At 31.0% G+C, this 23,459-nt stretch overlaps 1 protein-coding gene across 4 annotated transcripts in view; it reads right to left on the bottom strand.

Annotated features, from left to right (window-relative positions):
- LOC126900899 (uncharacterized) overlaps nucleotides 1-23,459 on the bottom strand; it is a 40,197-nt gene continuing 16,738 nt past the window's right edge. Inside the window, exons 1-4 of one of the 4 annotated variants that reach the window (XM_050676931.1) lie at nucleotides 6,104-6,293; nucleotides 3,553-3,738; nucleotides 2,144-2,335; nucleotides 1-199 (exon numbers count right to left, since the gene is read on the bottom strand). In XM_050676931.1, coding sequence (XP_050532888.1) covers nucleotides 144-199; nucleotides 2,144-2,335; nucleotides 3,553-3,738; nucleotides 6,104-6,176 — 507 coding nt within the window. In that variant the 5' untranslated portion in view covers nucleotides 6,177-6,293 and the 3' untranslated portion in view covers nucleotides 1-143. Of the gene's footprint in view, nucleotides 200-2,143; nucleotides 2,336-3,552; nucleotides 3,742-6,103; nucleotides 6,294-23,459 lie in introns of those variants that run through there. The other 3 variants (XM_050676928.1, XM_050676929.1, XM_050676926.1) reach the window with 3 other exon arrangements.

The following is a 23,459-nucleotide window of genomic DNA, read 5'->3' as shown; positions in this document are numbered from 1 at the left end:
TTATATTTTAAACAATTGTTTTATAGCATTTATCTATAGAGTACCTTTTAATCAAACATTATATTTTACTAAGAATAGTAATTTATTTATTAAAAAATAAAAAATAATATTAAAAAATCTTAAGTAAGTAAATTAAAATTTCTTTAATCTTCCTCATAACAAGTTATTTGATTTGATGCTTCGATTCTTTGTAATAATTCTGAAAAAAAATATCATATGTTAATGAAAAAGTTTATATTTTTAAGAGCATAATACTTCTATCAACTATTTTAGCTTCTATGCGAAGCTAAGAAGGTATTAGTTTTACTAAGATGTGTTTATTTTTTTAGTCACCACTGTGCCGCGATCCCCCTGTACTGGGTTTTTTTTCCCCCAAAATATAAAAGGAAAAATAATCCAAACAAAAGTTCATTTTTTCTGTTTTAAAGTACACACGGAACTAATCCCTTTTATTAAGAAATATGTTAATCAATGCTTTTAGTATCATAATTCTTCTTCTTCCTCCTCGCCTTAATCTCAATTACTTGGGGTATACTTTAGTATTAACATAAATAAAATTCTAATTTATAGTAATATTAATGTTGGGTTAAATTAATATTTTTATTATTTGTGTTAATAGATAGCACTAGTGTTTGAGATATCAGTATTGCTACTCCGCCCAATTGTATTTATTAATCATCTGTTCGTGATTGTGATCTATGTGATTAGTGATTGCTTATCTTGCGGATGACTGTAAAATTTGGCCATTGTATTGTTGTTAGTTAACAGAAATCGCTTCCTTAACTTTTCTATTATTTGTCGTATGACTTATTTAATATTACATTAAATTAATATTCATCAAATTTACACATTAATTACAGTAATATGTTATTTTATAGAAAATAAAAAATAGTAATAACTGCTAAATAATTGTTTAACTTTGTCTTTTGTGTACAGAATTTGTGGTTGAAAATTTTGTACATCTTTATCAAACAAATTATGTGCGTATAAATTATTTTCTTTAATTTGTAAATTATATTGACCTGAAATAGTTTTATATGAAGTTTTGAAAGAAGTTAACAAAACACATGTTTTCAAATAATCTGTGAAATATTTCATTCAAAGATCAACTATTTGTACTACAATAGATTAGTTGTGTTATATTGTTTTCTATTCTCTGAAATTTTCTTTAATCTAATTTTACTCAATATTATCATTTATAATGCTATGACTCATTGAAAAGTGTATTGATCAATATAATTTTTTTATGGGAAATACTATTTTTTAATAATCCCTTTTTCGTTCGACATACTTTATCTTAATCAGGATATTAATAAGGAACTAGCAGTTTACGAAGCTTTTGGAATAATCCACTATTTTTTTAAATTAAACACTATCTAAAGATTTGCATCGAAGCGTTTTTTTTTTGATAGTCATTTTAATCACTGTCAGATATCATTATACTTGATCCAACTATGTACGTCACCACTGTGCGGCGACCCCCCTGTGCTGGATTTTTTTATTTCATATATTATTTTAAAATTTCATTTGGATTATTCATTGTTTTTTTAAAAAAAGTTATGGCAGTTTTATAATGAAGGTAATTTTTTGTTAAAATTAATAGCAATATAAATTGAAAGTATAAAATATCGAACCAAATATTTTCACGCAAAAATAGCGTGTTTTGAATGCAGAACCTATTTTTACTACTACGTCAAAATTTTTTTTTGAAATTGAAGTGTATTACATAAACTTTATTACAAGATGTTTGAAACTCGAAATATTTCCCGAACATTTTCAAAAGTTAATATGAAAATATTAAATTTTAAGGGTCTAATTTAAAAAAAGTATTCATAAAAAAAATAATTATTGAAGGTAATTGTAAAAAAAAATTGTTTTGATTCATTCAATTTAAAAAAGTTATATGATAAATTTGATTTGAAAAAATTAAAAAAATCTCAATGTTTACAAATTTTAAGTGATAATTAAATAAAACTTATAAGCGATAAAATGAGTAAACACTCCTTATACTAATATAACAATATTTTTTTAATGTGATAAGAAAATTATTTTTTCTATAAAATGGTAACTCTGAAAAAAGTGTGATGGCTTCTGTTTATAAAATCTAATGGTGTTCTCATTATTTAATAACTTAATCAATTACCATTTAAATTGGTATTTTCACTTTTTCCGTGAAATTCATTTAATATAATATCAATCGAATCTTTTGATAGACCAGCTTTTATAAAGCATGTAGTTATATTTCCTAAACAATTATCATTTAATAATTTGGAAACTATTGCTTTATGTCTATCATTATCGATTGATGTCGAAATCAAATCATACCATTCTGTATCTAAGAATACAAAGAAAAATATATATCAGTAGACGAAGTAATTTACATTAATTCAGTATTACTATAAAAGCAACATACTTAGTCTTATTGTTAAACATGAACATTATACATACTATATAGAGCAATTCTTTTAATGTTAGCCACTCGATTTTTCTTAGAATTAATTTGTGTTATATCCTACCGACTGTGCCATTTGTTGTGTTCAGAGTAATTAATTAATAAGTATATAACACTGCAAGTGAATTTAATATCACGACGTGTGTTTATTATACTATAATATTATTGAAAAATAATAATAATAATAACAAAGCATTTATACCAATATCACAATATTATCGTATATTTGTATTTCGAAATTTGACGGAGAAAAACATTAACGTGAAAAGTTGAAAAAGATAATCAAGTTATCGTGACCAGTTCAGTCTGCCACTCCGCAATGTGTGATCGGTCGGACGTAAAGAGGAAGCGCCACAATCGCCATCCAGAGGTTAAACCGGGAATGTAATGCGACAACAATTATGTTAAAAAAATTATTTTTGGTATTTATTAGTGTCATATATTTCTTAATTTTAAATTATTAATTACTTTCTTAATTCATTCCTTATACCTAATAAAATTGTCAACTTTATTTTAGCTTCCGTGAGACGATGAAAAGTTAAACATTGTACCATGATGTTTTTAATTAATTAACAAGTGTATACCACTGCAAGTGAATTTAATATCACGACGTGTGTTTATTATACTATAATATTATTGAACAATAATAATAATAATTTGAACTTTACATTTTTAACTTTATAATGCTATAACTTATTGAAAAGTGTATTGATCAATATAATTTTTTTATGGGAAATACTATTTTTTAATAATCCCATTTTCATTCGACATACTTTATCTTAATCAGGATATTAATAAGGAACTAGCAGTTTATGAAGCTTTTGGAATAATCCACTAATTTTTTAAATTAAACACAATCTAAAGATTTGCATCGAAGCGTTTTTTTTTGATAGTGATTTTAATCACTGTCAGATATCATAATACTTGATCCAACTATGCACGTCACCACTGTGCCGCGATCCCCCTGTGCTGGGTTTTTTATGTCTACCATTAATTTTTCTCAACTCTTCTCAACTTATAAGCGATAAAATGAGTAAACACTCCATTTCTGTTTATAAAATCTAATAGTGTTCTCATTATTTTATAACTTAATCAATTACCATTTATAATAAAATCTTCATTTAATGCGTTTTGCAATTTTGCTGATAAACTATAAGCCGATTTTTGTGATAGACTAGCTCTGATCAAATTTTCCATTACCTTGTCTATAGTATTACTATTTATTTTCTTCAAATCTTTTATTAAGTTGTGGTAAAGTGGTGTTTTTGTTTTTTCAATATTGGTTACTGCTGAAATTAAAAAATAAAATTCTTTATCTAAGAATACAAAGAAAAATCTATATCAGTAGACGAAATAATTGACATTAATCCAGTATTACTATAAAAGCAACATATCCAGACTTATTGTTAAACATGAACATTATACATATTATAGTATGTAGAGAAGTTTATTTATTTATTTATTTATAATATTTTATATTAAGGAAAAGGAGGTTTGATTTGAGAGATGTAGGGCTGAAAGGAAAGGAGAGTAATCATGAGGAGTGTGAGGGATATTGAGGTGGAATGATATCAGGTTTAAATAATTTCTTTGGGCCCTTTCTAGTGATGCCCTTAAACAAGCCGTTTGGGGTTCCCAAAAAACATAACCGTATTCTAGGTTGAGACGAACAAGGGAAGTGAAGAGTGTTTTAAGGGGGTTGGTTAATTTAAATTCTTGAGAAATACGGGAAATGAACCCAAGGAGTTCGAGGGCTCTGCAGAAAATATGTTGGATATGTTTGTTAGGAGATAGGTTGTGTGTGAAAATAAACCCAAACGTATTGACTCAGAGGAACGAATTAAAGGAATGTTATTTATAGAATAAGGAAAAACAATGCGAGAATTAAAACGGAACAATGACATGATTGAGCATTTATTAATTTAGAGAGTATTTAATTAGTAAAAATTTATTAGAGCTTTAAATAAATGTAAATAATGTATTAAATTTTCTATAAAAAAATTTAATGTAAAAATAGGTATTAATATCGTGGCCATTTGTGATACTTTGATATTTTAAACACAGTTTTTTTATTTTGATCGAAGTCAATTGCGTCTATAGCTTATTTGTACAAATATATTTTAATAAATATAGTTTAAAAAAACTAAAAAAACACGCTTTTAAAGCACATCGAACTAAAAATTATTTTTAACTTTTTAGTTTTATATTATGATAGTAATTACTATCAATATCATGGTTGTAACGGGTAACGGGAAATCATGGTTCGATTCCGAGGAGGGAGTCTGAGAAACGGCTCCCACATCCAAGGAAAGCAGCAGGCGCGCAAATTACTCACTCCCGGAACGTGGAGGTAGTGACGAAAAATAACGATACGGAAATCATCCTCGTAATCGGAATGAATACTTTCTATCTCTTAATTAGAATAAAGCGTGTTAATATATAAATTTTAATAGTAATTAGAATATATATATACAAATAATGCGACTTAACTACGTAAACGTATCAATCATTAGGTATAGCCGTGTTTTGTGGAGGCGTTTGGAGAGTTACAAACATACATACATACATACATACAGGTGAAACTAATATAAGCGTGTTAAAAAGATATGTACTTATTGTATACACATATAATGATATTATTCTCGTGTAATTATATTATATTAATTTCCAAATTAATTGTTCAACATAAATAAATTTGTTAGTTGAGAGTCAAAAAACCCAGCACAGTGGGTTGGCGGCAGAGTGGGGTCGTGGCATAGTTGTGTCCAGTATAGATGATATCTGACAGTGATTAAGATCACTATCATAAAAAACGCTTCGATACAAATCTGTAGATAGTGTTTAATTAAAAAAAAAAAATTGTTAAAATAGTATATTTTTGAATACGGTAGCCATTTGCGCATAGTAGATAGGTTGTCGGGACAAATTTTTTTTTTCATTTTAGAGTACATAAAATAAGCTTTAATTTAATATATGTTTAAAGTACACAGTATTTCCGGAACATTTTCAAGAATTATGTTGAAAAAGTTAGTTTTTGTAAAAAAGTAGCTATTTTAAATCCCCCCCTAATGAGCTGGTCAAGTGTTAGATTTTCAAAAAAATGATATCAAATGAAAGGAAAATATCTAAGGTTTTAGTATAAAAAAAAATTATGTTGATTTGTTGATTTTTGAAAAAGTTATGGAAGTTTTAAGAAAAAAAAAGGAAAAAAATGAAAAAAAATTTACCGATTTTTAAATTTGTATTTTTTTTGGATATTTCCCCCAATTTCGGGGAACGGGGTAATTTTTTAAAATTTTTTATGGGTTATTTCTTCAACTAAATACGATTTGTGATATTTTGACGTATTTTTGAAAGAAATCGGTCCAGTGAGTGCTGAAAAAAAGTGGCAACAGACATAAAAAAAAAAAACACATCATAGTAAAATTAATACCTTCTCAGCTTCGCATCGAAGCTAAAAACGCTTTTCAGTTACCTACAATTTCAGATTAAGTATAATCTCAAATTGGAGGCCTCATACCATATACCGCGATCAGAAGCACCGCCTTAAGACTGGGCCTTCAAGACAGGGGCTAGGGCATTGCTATCCGATTCGGATGTCACATGTACTATAAAATTTATAAAAACTAATTTATATGCTATGTCAATTACCTGAGCTACTTCCACTACCGACTGCATAATTGAAACAGCCTACTAAACTAAATATAATTATATTGAATTTCATTTTAAGTTTTGGTAATAAAAATAAGTTCTTATTTTATTTTTAAAGTCAAACTGATTTCAAGTTCAAAATAATTAATTGAAAAAAAATCTGGTTATATAAATGTGCAATAATCGAATATAATCGGAATATTAATTTTATAGATTATTTATAGGCTATAAGTGGATGAAACATTTCCTCTTTTAGATTTGTAAAACATATTGCAGAAATATTATTTTATTAGAAAAAAATAATTTTTTTTAAACGCTTTAAATTTATTTTAATTGTACTAAAAGGTTATGTATTATTTGAAACTATTGCAATAAGTTTAAATTGTTTTTATAACATTAAAACAAATTAAAAGAGATTAAAAAGCACATTTCTATTTTTATTTTATAAATTTTTAAGTCTGTATACTTTATGTGATGGAACAAATCTGAAACTAGATATTTAAAATTTTTATAAATACGAATAAAAAATAAAACATTTTCAACATAACTTTTAAAAATGTTCGGGAAATACTCAGAACTTTAAATATATGTCAAATTAAAGCTTATGATAAATACTACAATTTCAAAAAAAAATGTGTCCCGATACCTTTTCTATGGGAAAATGGACATAGAATTTAACGAGAAATGTAATTTTTATGTAAAAATCACTGTTTAACATGAAATATTTTAATACTTAAAACTGCCATAACTTTTTTAAAAATAAATATAATAAAATAATTATTTTTTTTATTGCAACCTTAGATATTTTTCTTTCATTTGATATACATTTTTTGAAAATCTGACTTATATGATCATATGATTAACGGAGAAAATAATATTATATTACTGACCTGTAGCACATGTTTAAATTTAAAAGCGGTCACTTACAAGCTAAAAACAAACGATAAAGCCAAACAGAAATATTTTCCTATGCCAACAAATACAAATTACGGTAATAACATTGTATTATTAATATGACATTACTACACTAGAGTATGTTTGTCTTTTCGGATAATAATAATTAATAGGAATGCAGAGAGGTTTGTTAGTATTTTGTCCACAAATCCGACACTGTTCACTTGACTTATCGTTACCATAAGTTTGTTCGGTAAATCAAAAATTAATCATGTTAGATGATTTTTAAACATTAATTATCTAAATGACACTTTACACGTTTCATCGTATTTTTACACTTAGAAAAAAGACCTTCTTTAAAACAATTTTATGGTGTATTTTATTTTAAGTATAATGTGCAGTATTGAAACTATAACGAATTTAATTATTTCAATATTTAATATTTAAAGATGAGTTACATCTTTATTTAAAAGCTATCATATTTAAATCAAAGATTAAAATTTTTTTAAAATGTTAGAATATTATATTCAATTGTGTAGACATTTTTTTATTTTAGTGCTAGTTTCTTTTGTTTCAATGCAATTTTTTTATTGAAAAAATAACAAATCGTTATCACTTCATTATTGATATCATTCAGTAATGGTATTTATGATAACCAATACCTATTTAGGCTTACATAAGAATTATCTTGTAAGCTAAATTTATAATTACATTTTTCCGTTATCACTTGCTCCCGACCCCACTTTGCTTTTGTAGCCTTTTTGCTGGATCCCACGTTGGTTTGAATTTGTTGGGTTTACTGTGTACGATGGGGTTGCACTTAGCTAGTCTTGTAAGCTAAATTTATAATTACCAGCCCAACAAGAAACTCGAGAAGGATCCATCATGGTCCGAGGCAAGGCAAAGGCAAAACCAGAGCACCAAGGTTTTGTTCCTTATCATAAGGAGGAAAAGGTTATAAATAACAGTTATAACTTAATATAATAATGAAACTGAATTAATCAATAAAATCAAATCATATGAAATGCACAGAACCCAAAATAATAGGGATAAAACTCAGAATATAACGTAGAAGTAAAATTAAAAAAATACTTACTACTTTTAGTAGTAAGTAACTACTGTTGATCTTATTAATATGTCCATTATTAATTTACTTGTGTAATTATTTACATGCAAAAAAAAGAATCATAGAAAAGATTATTATAAACACATTTATTTAAAACCTCCCGCGCTCCGAAAAATTTTCAAGCTACATCAAAGATTTGCCCACCTATAATAAACAATTCCATTGTTATTATTATTTTTTTTTAAATTTCAACACACTATTATGATAATATGATAGAAAATAGCTAATCAAAAAGCTCATTGTTTGATATTAAGGTAAAACAGGAGATACCTTGTTATGGAATAGGTAGGGATCAATGTAGGTTTTTAATACGCTTATATTAGTTTCACCTGTATGTATGTATGTATGTTTGTTTGTAACTCTAAGCGCCACGCGTTATCGCATATTCCGTCGTCTATGGACTTGAGACTAGACTGTCATAACGCATTCCCCCCACCCCACGCCTCGCTTACCACACGACGACTACACTACTCCTGTATAAATTTATTTTTGATTATCATACCCGTACACGCGTGCTTGTCATCAACATTATATATATATATAAAAAAATTTTTATTTTGACTGACCAATACCATCCACGTGTCATACGGCTTACGCATATTTTAAAAATTATTTTTAACTTTTTAGTTCGATGTGCTTTAAAAGCGTGTTTTTTTAGTTTTTTTAAACTATATTTATTTTTGTTGTAAGTTAGTCGTAAACCGGACATCGAATGGTAAGTCCGGCGCACCTAAAGTTTTATTCGTATGTGAAATATAAAAGTTATGTTGTAAAAATACAGTGTTATAATTTAAAATAACAAAATAAAAATACGNATAATTTAAAATAACAAAATAAAAATACATGGTAAAAATCTTGTTTGTAAAGAATGTNAAAATACATGGTAAAAATGTTGTTTGTAAAGAATGTATGGGTATTTTGACCAAGGTTGGATATTTGGGCATTTGGTCAAATCGTGAGCAACGAGTTTCTATCGGGGTTGTAGAGTCCGAAGGTTTAGAACAACGAAGACAAGTAGNATATATATATGTATATATATATTAATATTAGCGGCGATGGTAAGAATATATAATCTTCGCATAATATCGTGGCACTTTCGTTGGCGTTGACGACGCGATGTCCGGCGTGATCCTCGGGCGTCAAAAGGTTAGCAGCGTTGATGGCGACGGTGCGCGAGTGGAGATCGGTTTATTGACGTTGCCACTTTGACAACAGGAAGAATACTACGGTATCATTAGCGGCGGTACGTCGTCGGCCGTGCGGAACTTGCTGGACTTTGCATTGCGGCGTATAACGCGCGGTGTTGGTCAGTCAAATACTCAAAATTATACAGAAAAAAATAGTGTCGTTGCCGACTGGTGAGCGGGTTGGGGTGAATGCGTTACGACGGTCTAGTCTCAAGGTCATAGACGACGGGATACGCGACATAATAACACGTGCCGCGTGGAGTTACAAACTTACAACATACAAACAATATACAAACAACATACATGTGAAACTAATATAAGCGTGTTAAAAATAATAAATGCAATACCTCTTTGCTGATATGTAATAAAGTACAGTCTGGTTGGTATCTAGTAATATGCACAATGGCGACGGAACGGCAAGCCAGTTCACGGATACCATGTAATGTAATTATGTACAAGACCTTAGCCAAACAGTCTAATATAATGTTCTACAATGTTAATATAATGAATGATCTATTGCTTCATCGTTCTCTACTCAGATTTATCAACTCTAAATAATTTGGATAATATAGATTTTACTAACTTCGTATTTAGCAACAATGAATTATAAAACATAGACAATTCGACAAACCTTCTGATATATAGAGGTATTAAATTCATACGTCGTCACAAAATATTAAGTCAAAACGAATTCTTTTTGTATGTATGTAAGCAAGACGCATAAAAAGATAGCCTACAACAACACGGTGTCGTGGTTAAAAATTGTTATTTGAATTCTGCTAAAGAGAACTGGAGTCTAAAAGGACTTTAGTGATTTTTTATAGTGTGTGGTTATACCCCCAATCCAGGGATATTGTTGTCAGCGCTTTTAGTGACCTTTTTAGTTTATTGTAATTAAATATATATTAAATGATTATTATATTGAGATAGCATATTTAACATTGGATAAATTGACATATATATAAATAATAAGGAATTTTGTTGGATAGTGTACATGTTATGACAGATAAGTTATTTGTTTGTTTACAAGTAATATAAAATACAGATTACAGATTTTTTAATGATAAATGTAAGATGCGTAATGCAAAGCATTGGGCATATTCAGTGGGGGCTCGTTGGTCTCGGAAGTGGTGAGGCAAACTTTTAATTTAGTAAATTTGAATAAAGAATATACCCATTTTTAAGATTATAGGTACACGTAGATAATAGCTGTATTAATCGGTAACATGTTAATTCTTTAAATTTTTTATAAATTATAAGATGAAAAATTATAATCGTATAATACTTTTATAAATTGACTGATAACTGATGTGATAAACGTAATTCGTTTGGTGTTTTTGTAGGGTAAGCATATATTAGGATCAATAACGACATATTGTCGATTCTATTTAATTTATATGTAAAATATCGTTTCGTATTTGAAACTACCTGGCACACGATGGTGTTCACCGCTGAGGAAAATTTACTTCAGCCTCATTTTACCAAGTATTCACGACTCTCCCCCACCAATCAATCTTAATAATTCCAGTATAGCAACTGAATCAAAAAAAAGTTTGCCTTTTCGGACCTCATCGATTTGCTTCGTAATCAGTCGAGTAACATGTTGTCATTTTAGACCTTTGGTTTTGGCACTAACTACCGTGTTTTATCTCGCTGTGTTTGTGCAGCGCCAGTCAGGCGCAACATTATGTTATCTATTTCGTCCTATTATCTTTTATGGTTCAAGATTACAAATTGCGTTAATTATAAAAATAAATTATAATATTTTGAAAGATATTTGATATTGATAGAGGCTCGAAATAAATTATTATAAGGTAAATTGCAGGTGAGATTGTGCCTCACTTGCCTCACCCGGCGAGCTGCCACTGGGCATATTACGACAACAGTTCACATTATTAACTAAAATAGAGTATTTTAGTTTAAATTTAATATATCGTAAGCTACTCATATTTTCAAAAAGTATCATTGTAGCTTGCTTTAATTTAATTTTAGTATTTTTAATGCCCCAAATTTTTGTCAACTACGCAAAAATGTTCACAACTGTACAAACAATATTCAACTGACTTTGAGTTATAGTCAGATACAGGTATATTAACAAAAATATGTATTTTAATAATCTAAAAGTTGTAATAAAAAACTAAAAAATATTTATTTGTTCATAACTATAGTTTAATTGATTTTAGAATGTATGGAATATAATACTATTATATTCCATACCTATTATAATTATAGGGTGCATTTAAGTTTATGAATGAAAAAAATTAAGAATCATATTGAATCTTTACAATTTTATTTTAAAATAAGTATCAAGACATATAAAAAAACGATAGCACAGTGGGGTCGAGGCACAGTGTGGACGAGGCATAGATGGGACAAGTATAGATGATATCTGACAGTGATTAAAATCACTATCATAAGAAACGCTTCGATGCAAATCTGTAGATAGTGTTTCCTTTAGAGAAATTGGTGAAATATTTTAAAAGCAACATGAACTCTTATTTCTTTAATTATATCCTGATTAGTAGTTCTTTGATTTTAAAATATAATATATGAATAAATACTAATTATAGTTTTTAAATTTAGTATGAAATTGTGAGGCCAGCTATGATGTATGGTTCATAGTGTTGGGCGGTTGATAAGAAAGTAGAGCAGAGAATAAGTGTAGCAGAAATGAGAATGCTTAGTTGGATGAGTGGAGTGACTAGAGAAGATAGGATAAGGAACGAGCATATAAGAGGAAGTAAAGGCGTTGCGTCAATCGTCGTTAAGATGACAAAAAATAGACTTAGATTGTTTAGTCATGTTATGAAGAGAGAAGAATGGGAAGCTGTAAGAACAGTTATAGAAATGAATTTTGTAGCAAGAAGAGGTAGAGGAAGACCAAAAAGGAGATTGAGGGATGTCATTGAATGCGACATGAGGACAGCTGATTTGAGCGTAGAAGATGTGGGAGATCGTGTCAAATGGAAGCTTAGGATAAGGGTGGCTGATCCCAAGTAGTTAGGATTAAGACAAAGAAAAAGAAAATTCCGGTGGCAATTGACATAATATGATTGTAGTTTCGGAATGTACAATTTAGCGTTTAGTTGGGTTTAAATAATATAGCGTCAAATCAATTACCTACTCTATCGCTTGTATATTAATATACACTACACTTTAATGATACAATAAATAAATAAACTCACATATCATACATATGCATTTATAACATTGTGTCTAATGTAAGTATAAAATGATAAAAAGTAACCGTAAAAGAAAAAAAAGGAACATAAATTTTAGTACTCATATTAAATGTAATGTAACTCGAAAAATATTTGTTTAAATGGAAAACTATAAAATAATTTGTTTGTTTATAATTTTTTTTTAAACAACTTTTGTACGAAACTTTTTTTTGTAAATTAAATATTTTTTGAGAAAATTAAAAAAGCTCATATTTTTGAACTTTTGCGAGGCTGTAACAAAAAAAGCTCAATTTCAATCAATGAAGACTATTAGTATGTCATTATACATATTTTAATTCAACTATTAATAAAACAAAATTTGGTTGGGAATTTTTTAAGAAATTTTTCCTTTGTTGACTGGCTTAGATGTCAATTTTAAACTTGTAATTGAGCTAAAAGTTATAGTAATATATTCATTATTTTTGCTATAAACTTTCATAAATCTTTATCAAAAATTTTCATCAATTTTAAAGAACCAAAAAAATAGGTTAAAAAGGAAAATTTAGACTGATTATTTTTAACATATTAAAAATAAAATCAGTAATAATTTGAAAACAATTTTTTTTTCTTTTAATTATTATTTTATATGTAATTAGTAATAATAAAAAAAATTATGAGTGATAGAAAAAGTCCAATTGCATATTTAAAAAAACGCATAAAGTTGATTTAGGAAAGTATATTTTTGCTTCTGATGAATGTTCCTTGTAGTCCAGTGCATTTTTTTATAGTAACAAACAGTTTTTATTGAAAATTATTGTATCAAGCCCTTTAAATTTTTATACACGTAAAAGTAAAGCAAAATATAACTTCTTTATTATTTTTGTAATTTTTCCGTTTAAATTACAATATTAAATTATCAATTTTTCATCAAAGAACCAAAAAAATAGGTTAAAAATGAAAATTTGGACTGATTATTATGATATATATATAAAAGTGTCAGTCTTTCCTGAACATTTTCAAAAGTTGAGTTGAAAAAGTTCTAATTTCTATACGCATTTTAAAAGGTTGCACCCCCCCTGTATAAAGGGAAAAGGTCCGATTTAAAAAAAAAGTATGTCGAATGAAAGAGATCTATATAAAGTATTTATTATTAAAAAATAGAATTGATTCATGCATTTCTTAAAAAGTTATAGCATCATAATGTTAAGAAATGTAAAATATAATATCAAGAATACGGTAGTCATTTTCACCATGAAGACAAGTCCAGAGGTCAAATTTTTTTTTTTCAAATTAAAGTATATTACATTAGCTTTAATTTAAGGTATATATAAAAGTGTCAGTCTTTCCGGAACATTTTCAAAAGTTAAGAGTACATGAAAATTCAAAATTTCACAAACTTCAAAACGCTACAGAATATTTACTATTGAATATTAATAAGATATTTTTTTACTAAAATTTTTTTTAAATTCTACTCTACAACATAGNATTTTTTTACTAAAATTTTTCTTAAATTCTACTCTACAAAATAGCTATCTTAGATTTTTTTTTTACATTTTAATTAAAATTTAAAAATAATTAATATTTTTAATAAAATGTAAAAAAATTAATTATTGAGATATAGCTATAGACCTAACGTATAACTATTATTTAAAAAAAAAATCAACTAAAAATATTAACTGGATCAAAAGTTATTTAAGTTGTCAGTGAGTGGTGGGCCACCCTGTATATATAGTAGTGCACTGAAGCTTCACAGGTTCAACCGTAAATAGTGGATACGCGTTAACTGGCTCCCCGAGAAAGGAGTCTCAACCGGACGAGGAAAGTTAAGGTAAGAGGCTTTGAGCCGATTAAGTTTTATTTCTAATTATATTAGATTTTAGTTTTAACTTGAAACGGTGAAGTCTCCCTTACAAATAGTTCATATAGTTATTTGAATGGATTTCACTGGTGACAGCAGTGAATTTTTTTTACCTGGGTTATTCACAGTTACGTGTTAGCGGGATTAGATTTAGCCTGGGCTCTGGGAAAATTTTCTTTGATAATAATAAAGTTAGAGCAGTTTATCTAATAGAATCCGCCGTAAGTATTGTCGTTTAAAACTGTTGGTTACAGTTTATTACAAAAACCTTATTGATATCGACAAGAAGTGAATTTCCGGCCGATAGAGATATTGATTATCTCCGCTATTATAGTAACATAGGTTTGATTATTTAATTTTTAAACAAACATAATATTCACGGTCAATATGTCGGGGAAAACATTAGCACAAATGAATTGCGCTGAATTACGTCGCGAATGCGCTTTTAGACAGCTACCATGCTACGCGACGAAACCCAACATGTTAGTTATGCTAGAAGAAAACATACGTAGCGAAGGAGGGACCCAGCTACCGAAATTTTACCGCCCCGTACGCCGCTCGATAACGAAATTCCGGTCCGCGAACCCGAAGTGGGGGTTTTAGACAACTCCACGGACCGTACCCGCGAACTCGACGCGAACTATCAGCGGCCCGGCGTAGTACCTTTACCGGAGGAACATCCGGTGAACCTCGCGCTACACACATCAGACGACGAGTTTGATGTCGAACAACAGGGGGAAATCACGCGCGCAAGCGGTCAACTAGGCGTGCCATACGTTGAAGACGAATACGTTGCCCGTTCAATAGAGCACGCCGCAGAACAAGTCGGGGCGATCCGACAGAATATTCGCGACATTTCGAATAACGCGCGGATCGAGGCACGGATGACTGAACTAGAACAGTCGCTCTCGCGTATGTCAATGGAACAGCGACAGATTTCAAATATGCTGGAGCGAATCAGTCAAAATATGCTGCCGTCCCCACACGTTGATGCACAACCGACTATTCGTCAAGTTAACGTCGAACGAAACGATAGTCGACGATCGGACGTGCATCGCGTTACATTCGGTCCATCGGGAGCGACGGACCCGACACGACACGACGCAACATTACACGAGCGCCTCGCGGACATCGAAGCGCAAGAAGCCCGCAACATGAGACGATCGTACGGACAAGCGTCGCGCGCGTCGCTACCACGGATGTGTAGCACGGGTTGGCAAGACGAACATATTTCGCGCACTCATACATATGAGAACGAGCCGACAGATTTTTCGTTTATGCGCCAACCACGGGAGGGGCAATCCAACACAACCGACGGTCGTCGGTCTTTTAATGATTTGTCGCCTACCCGCAGTTCGCGGTCTGTATTGGTACCTTACCACGACCTACGCACCGTACGCGCCTGTGANACGGCCGTTTACGGGGGGGGAAATACAAGAGTAGCAAAACGACGATCCGTTTCTTTCATCCGTCATGAAACAATTGCTCAAGGGGAACGCCAGAAAAAACGATAAGGAGTCCAGCAAAAACAACAACGAATATTTCATGTTAGACGGACTTATACGCATTCGTATGGGCGTAGACACACCGGCCGTAGTACCAGTAGCCAAATCACAGCGTGTGATTTGGCGATACCACGACGATGCGCTGGCGTGTCACCCAGGATGGAAAGAAACCTACCGAGCGATCAAACAGCGTTTCTATTGGAAGGGCCTGAAAAACATAGTACGCGGGTACGTAAAATCGTGCGATGTTTGCGCGTGTACAAAGGCCCTAAATAGACGTCCGAATGACCCTCTAACTTCGCGCAAACCAAGACAACCGTGGGAGGTCATTAGTATCGACTTAATGGGTGAGTACCCCAGAACATCAAGGGGAAAAACGAACCTGTTAGTAGCAACTGACTGTTTCAGTCGCTGGACCGAAGCGTACCCGATAGGCGCGGCGACTACAAAGACGATTGTAGACACGCTCGAACGCGAATTTTTCTCACGTTTTGGGTATCCCCGCGTATTGCTTTGCGACAACGGACGGAATCTGGTTTCTAACTAAATGATTAACGCGATAAATAGATGGGGGGCGGAAGCCTGGACCACACCTATTTATCATCCGCGCGCAAATCCGGTAGAACGGAAAAATCAGGAGCTAAAATCAAATGATAGGTAAAGACATCAAGCATCTATATAAAAAAAAATTATATTGATACGTTAATTTTTGAAAAAGTTACGGCATATTTTAGTAAAAAAAATTGAAAAAATTAGCGATTTTTAAATTTGTAATTTTTTTGGAAGTATCCCCCATTTACGGGGAACGAGGGAAATGTTTTCAATTTTGAAGGGTAATATCTTCGACTAGATACGATTTGTGATCTTTTGACGTATCGTTGAAAGAAATCCGTTCGGTGAGAGCTGAGAAAAAGTGGTAACAGACACAAAAAAAAAAAAAAAAAAAACACATCATAGTAAAACCAATACCTTCTCAGCTTCGCATCGAAGCTAAAAAAGGTCTCCGCGCCCTACTAGTTGAGGGCGACCATAGCACCTGGGACACGAAAATACCGTCGATACTATTTGCGTTGCGTAATCGTCGGAATGAAAAAACCGGTTATCCGCCTTTCGTACTCGTTCTCGGCCGAGAGGCGAAATGACCTGGTGACTGGGCGGACTTACACGTAAACACGACGACTGCCAACAATGTAAACAATAGCCGTCCATCACCCAAACAGCAGGCCGGCAAAATTGTAGATAACGCTCTGACGAAACATGTAGTAAAACCTTTTACGGTCGGAGACGTAGTGTATTATAAAGCACACCACTAATAAACAAAAAAAATTTTGTGCCGGCTTCGCGCCGAAATGGTGGGGCCCTGTCAGACTGGCGGAAAAAGTAGGCAAAGGGGTGTTTCTGACAGATCAAAACCCCCCACGCAAACTTCACGTATCATGTTTAAAATTAAAATAGTTTCATGAATTACAAATTACGGCCCGAGCACGTCCCGTTGTCGATGTATAGTAGTGCTAACGGGCTGTTTTATTTTCAGCATGTCCTGTCGGAAATTTGGAGAGCGTGACGGCCTGGTGCGCGACCTCCTCCGCCGGTTGGCGGAGGCGCTCGACGTCCCGCTGGCCAACGTCCCGGCGATCCGTGCGACGGTCGAGGCGGCCCGGAGCGCAGCGTTGCACCAGATCCTTAGGGACCCGATCGCGAACGCTTTCTACACCCGGGGAATGAGGGACGGCCGTGCGGCGTCCCTTCGCGAAATCCGAAGGGCTATCGCCACCGTGCCGGTGGTCCCGCGGTCTGTGCCGGGGGAGGGTGGTGCCTCTCCTACACAGCGCCCGGTTACCGCTGGCGCGGCGGTGCAGCGACCGGCGGGCCGACGGCGTCGGACCGCCGATCGTCCAGTCCCGGCGCCCGACGCCCGGGACAGAGTGGCCGACGTGGCGAGCACGTCCTCCGGGACAGGCTCGGCCACCGGCACATCCGGGGTACAGGAAGCTTACTCGACGTCGGAGGGAGCGCATCAATCGGGCCTTCAAGGAAAGGAAGGACCGGGAGAGGGAGGCGGCTATCCGCCCACCAACCGCACCGGCGCCAAGGACCCGTCTACCACTTCTCTCGGAGATCGTCTGGACCGTCAGCTCCGCCGTAACAACCGCCACCGTTCGACCGGCTCCCATGGAGATTGAAGACGACCTGGGACACGCGGTGGAAGCCTTTCTGGCGGATGCTCCCTGTCCTCATCCCTCTGACTCCCCTCCTGAAACTCCTCGAGCCGAGTAATCGGTCGAGGAGTTTTTTTCCTCTACTTCCTCGGTCCTTATGTCATCCGTAGGTTACGGATGACCGGACCGAATAGTCCTTTCCCTCTTGCCAGCGAGACTGAAGGTTTCAGTCTAATACGGTAAGTCTTAAATCGCAATATCAGTGACCATCCACACGTACAAGGAACTTGGCGGTAAGTCTACAATTGTTTATTACTTATAACTACTGTGTATGATGCGACAATTTGTTTACAAAAAAAAAAAACCGGCCGGGTGAAGAGATAGACTGACGGCTTGGTGGGGGGGAGTTGACACGGCACCGCCTTTTGCTCTAGGCTGGCGCTTACCCATGTCTCTCTCAATATCAGCCGTCCAGCTATTAATATGACAATCGGTTGTCATCGGTTGTCTCCCCGCCCTTGACACTGAGATAAGGCCGCCGCCGAATATGGATTACCGATATTGCGTTCTGTTCCGTTTTCGACGTACACCTCCTCTGGTGTGTCTCCGTTGTTTTTTTTTGAGCTGTGCGTGGTTGATCGATGTAAGGAAACTATATCGCGTCAATACATAAATATATATATATATTTATTCTATTAAACGTAGATTAAATTTGTCTTGTTATCAATAGTATAAACAATATTATAATTAAAATAATTATAAAGATATTGTAATATTATGTGTATAAAGTTATTTTTAACGCCATTAGATCTTGTGACAATCTAACATACTTTGGAATATTGTATTAAAACAATCTGTTTTTTAAGATCTCAATCTGAATTAAGAAGTGTGTATATATATATATATATATATATAATTATATCTAGTGCGCCCCTTTTGGATTACGCGTTAGTATTTAGTTTAAGTTATTACTCTTAAAAATCAAAAAAATATTCCTTATTCAAATAAAAAGTAGTTTAACCAGTTTTTTCCATCCAAACAATTAAAAACATTNTGAGATAAGGCCGCCGCCGAATATGGATTACCGATATTGCGTTCTGTTCCGTTTTCGACGTACACCTCCTCTGGTGTGTCTCCGTTGTTTTTTTTTGAGCTGTGCGTGGTTGATCGATGTAAGGAAACTATATCGCGTCAATACATAAATATATATATATATTTATTCTATTAAACGTAGATTAAATTTGTCTTGTTATCAATAGTATAAACAATATTATAATTAAAATAATTATAAAGATATTGTAATATTATGTGTATAAAGTTATTTTTAACGCCATTAGATCTTGTGACAATCTAACATACTTTGGAATATTGTATTAAAACAATCTGTTTTTTAAGATCTCAATCTGAATTAAGAAGTGTGTATATATATATATATATATATATAATTATATCTAGTGCGCCCCTTTTGGATTACGCGTTAGTATTTAGTTTAAGTTATTACTCTTAAAAATCAAAAAAATATTCCTTATTCAAATAAAAAGTAGTTTAACCAGTTTTTTCCATCCAAACAATTAAAAACATTAATTTCTATGATTCTTAAAGTATTCATTGTCGAATTAGATTTGATATGATAAAAGTATTCAACTACAAAAGTAAATAATTTTATTTTGTAATTTATTAATTTTTTACTCTATTTGTGTGTGCTGCTACTAGACTATAATATTCCAAATTTATTGGTAACATGTTGCTATACAAATCATTTTTAAAAAATTATACTGATTTGGTCATTTTTGATAATTTGTCGTAGATAAAATTTTGGTGTTAAAATTTACGATTTCATATTTTATTTTTTCAACTTTTAATTACTATAACTATTTGAAAAATTTATGGATCAATACAATTATTTTTTCATAAATATTTTATGTTTACTTCTTTCATTTGATATACATTTTATTTAAATTGGACCATTTTCCTTTATACAGAGGGATTTAAAACTTGAAACATACGTATAAAAAGTAAAATTTTTTCAACTTAACTTTGGAAAATAATCCGAAAATATTGCATCTTTTAAACATGTGTCAAATTAAAGCTTACAATAAATACTATAAGATCAAAAAAAAAAAAACGGGAGCACAGTGGGGTCGAGGCACAGTGTGGACGAGGCATAGATGGGACAAGTATAGATGATATCTGACAGTGATTAAAATCACTATCATAAGAAACGCTTCGATGCAAATCTGTAGATAGTGTTTCCTTTAGAGAAATTGGTGAAATATTTTAAAAGCAACATGAACTCTTATTTCTTTAATTATATCCTGATTAGTAATTCTTTGATTTTAAAATATAATATATGAATAAATACTAATTATAGTTTTTAAATTTAGTATGAAATTGTGAGGTCATCTATGATGTATGGTTCATAGTGTTGGGCAGTTGATAAGAAAGTAGAGCAGAGAATAAGTGTAGCAGAAATGAGAATGCTTAGTTGGATGAGTGGAGTGACTAGAGAAGATAGGATAAGGAACGAGCATATAAGAGGAAGTATAGGTGTTGCGTCAATCGTGGATAAGATGACAGAATATAGACTTAGATTGTTTAGTCATGTTATGAAGAGAGAAGAATCGAAAGCTGTAAGAACAGTTATAGAAATGAATGTTGAAGGAAGAAGAGATAGAGGAAGACCAAAAAAGAGATGGAGGGATGCTATTGAATGCGATTTGAGGACAGCTGATGTGAGCGTAGAAGATGTGGGAGATCGTGTCAAGTGGAAGCTTAGGATAAGGGTGGCCGACCCCAAGTAGTTGGGATTAAGGCAAAGAAAAAGAAAAATATTACCAGAAATTCCGGTGGCAATTGACATAATATGATTGTTGTTTCGGAATGTACAATTTAGCGTTTAGTTGGGTTTAAATAATATAGCGTCAAATCAATTACCTACTCTATCGCTTGTATATTAATATACACTACACTTTAATGATACAATAAATAAATAAACTCACACATACACACATATGCATTTATAACATTGTGTCTAACGTAAGTGTAACATGATAAAAAGTAACCGTAAAATGAAAAAAATGGAATATAAATTTTAGTACTCATATTAAATGTAATGTAACTCGAAAAATATTTGTTTAAATGAAAAAATATAAGATAATTTTTTTGTTTATAATTGTCTTTTAAACAACTTTTGTACGAAACTTTTTTTTGTAAGTTAAATATTTTTTGAGAAAATTAAAAAAGCTCATATTTTTGAACTTTTGCGAGGCTGTAAAAAAAAAGCTCAATTCCAATCTTGAGGACTATTAGTATGTCATTATACATATTTTAATTCAACTTTTAAAAACAAACAGTTTTTATTGAAAATTATTGTATCAAGCCCTTTAAATTTTTATACACGTAAAAGTAAAGCAAAATATAACTTCTTTATTATTTTTATAATTTCTCCGTTTAAATTACAATATTAAATATCAATTTCATACTAAATTTAATAATTATAATTAGTATATATTCATATATTATATTTTAAAATCAAAGAACTACTAATCATGATATAATTAAAGAAATAAGAGTTGATGTTGCTTTTGGAATAATCCACCAATTGCCTAATTAAAACAAAAAAAAAAAAAGTTTGTTGGGAATTTTTTCTGCTATTCTGCAAAATTACTCCTTCGTTGACTAGAATGAATCATTAAATAGAAAATTTTATGAGAATTAAAACAATGTTATTTTTAAGATTAATATGCAGTCAGAAAGTTTTATAATTATTATTTATTGTAAATTTATCAGAAAAACTCATTATTTTTTGCATTTTTATCGTAATAGAACACTTAAATAGAAATCATAGTAATCATTTCTAAGTAATTTTTGATATTTAAAAAGATTCTACTATTGAAATATCCAGAACTGAATTAATTTTAATGATTTACTTTAACTAAAAAAAAAAAAGTTAATATTTTGAATCCCTCTTGTGGGCAGGTAAAGGGTTAGATTTATAAAAAAAACCAAATGATAGATAAAGACATGCATCTAAATAAAAAAAAATATACTGATTTGGTCATTTTTGATAAAGTTATAACAATTAACAAAGTTATAAGTTTTATACACTGGACTACAAGGAACTTCCATCAGAAACAAAAATATACTATTCTAAATCAACTTTTCGCGATGTTTTAAAATGTGCAATTAGACTTTTTCTATAACTTCTAAGTTTTAATATTATTAAAAAATAGTTTTTACATATAAAAAAAAATAATTAAGAACAAAAAAAATTGTTTTAAATTAATACTGATTTGATATAATATTTAATATTAATTTGATTATTAATAAGTTAAAAATAAGGAAAATGACATATTTAACCTATTTTGTTAATCGTTTAAAGTTGATTGTTGTAAATGTTTATAATAAAAAAAAAAATTTATTTTACCATAACTTTTAGCTCAATTGGTAAGTTTGACATTGACATCATTAAATAGAAAATTTTATGACAATTAAAAAAATTGAATCGTTCAGATCAATATGCAGTCAGAAAGTTTTATAATTACTATTTATTGTAAATTTATCAGAAAAGCTCAATATTTTTTTGCATTTTTATGGTAATAGATAACTTAAATAGAAGTAATAGTAATAATTTCCTAGGAACTTTTGTTGTTTGTTGAAAAGATTCTATAATTGAAATATTGAGAACTTAATTAATTTTAATGATTTACTTTAACTAAATGTACCAATCAAAACAAAGTTGTTAAAAAGATTTACTCAATTGAGTTTATTATAAAATTTGATTATATTTGTAAAAATCAATTGTTAATTCAGGAGAAAAAACAATCATTTTTTTTAGAAATGATTTATATAGCAACACGTTAGAAAAAAATTTGAATATTATAGTCTAATAGTAGCACACACAAACAGAGTAAAAAAATTATTAAATTACAAAGTAAAATGATTTAATTTTGTAGTTGAAACCTATCATATCAAACTTCATTCGTTAATAAATATTTTGAAAACATTAGAAATTAATGATTTTAATTGTCTTTATGGAGACGATGTAATAACTAACTGTTTAATTGATAAATTAGAATTTTTTTTTCAATTTTTGAGAGTAATATCTTCAACTAGATACGAATTGTAGTAATTTGACGTATTGTTGAAAAAAGTAGGTCAAGTTAGAGCAGAGAAAATAAATGATAGTCACAAAAAAATATCTTCTCGGCTTTGCATCGAAGCGAAAACTTAAAATATAGTAAAATAATTTTAATACGAATAAGAAATTTCTTGCAAGGGGCGACTAAAGTGATGGGATCCTTGATCTTTATTGAAGTTATTGAATCTAATTTTTACAATGAAGACATGTCCAGAGGTCAATCTTTTTTTTTAAAATTCAAGTATATTACATTAGCTTTAATTTAAGATATATATAAAAGTGTCAGTATTTCCGGAATACTTTCAAAAATTAAATTGAAAAAGTTA

Source organism: Daktulosphaira vitifoliae, unplaced genomic scaffold (genome assembly GCF_025091365.1).
Source record: "Daktulosphaira vitifoliae isolate Bord-2020 unplaced genomic scaffold, ASM2509136v1 Scaffold_3, whole genome shotgun sequence".
NCBI classification, from domain to species: Eukaryota; Metazoa; Arthropoda; class Insecta; order Hemiptera; family Phylloxeridae; genus Daktulosphaira; species Daktulosphaira vitifoliae.
The sequence above is the reverse complement of the archived record's forward strand: the minus strand, read 5'-3'. Positions and strand labels throughout refer to the sequence as shown.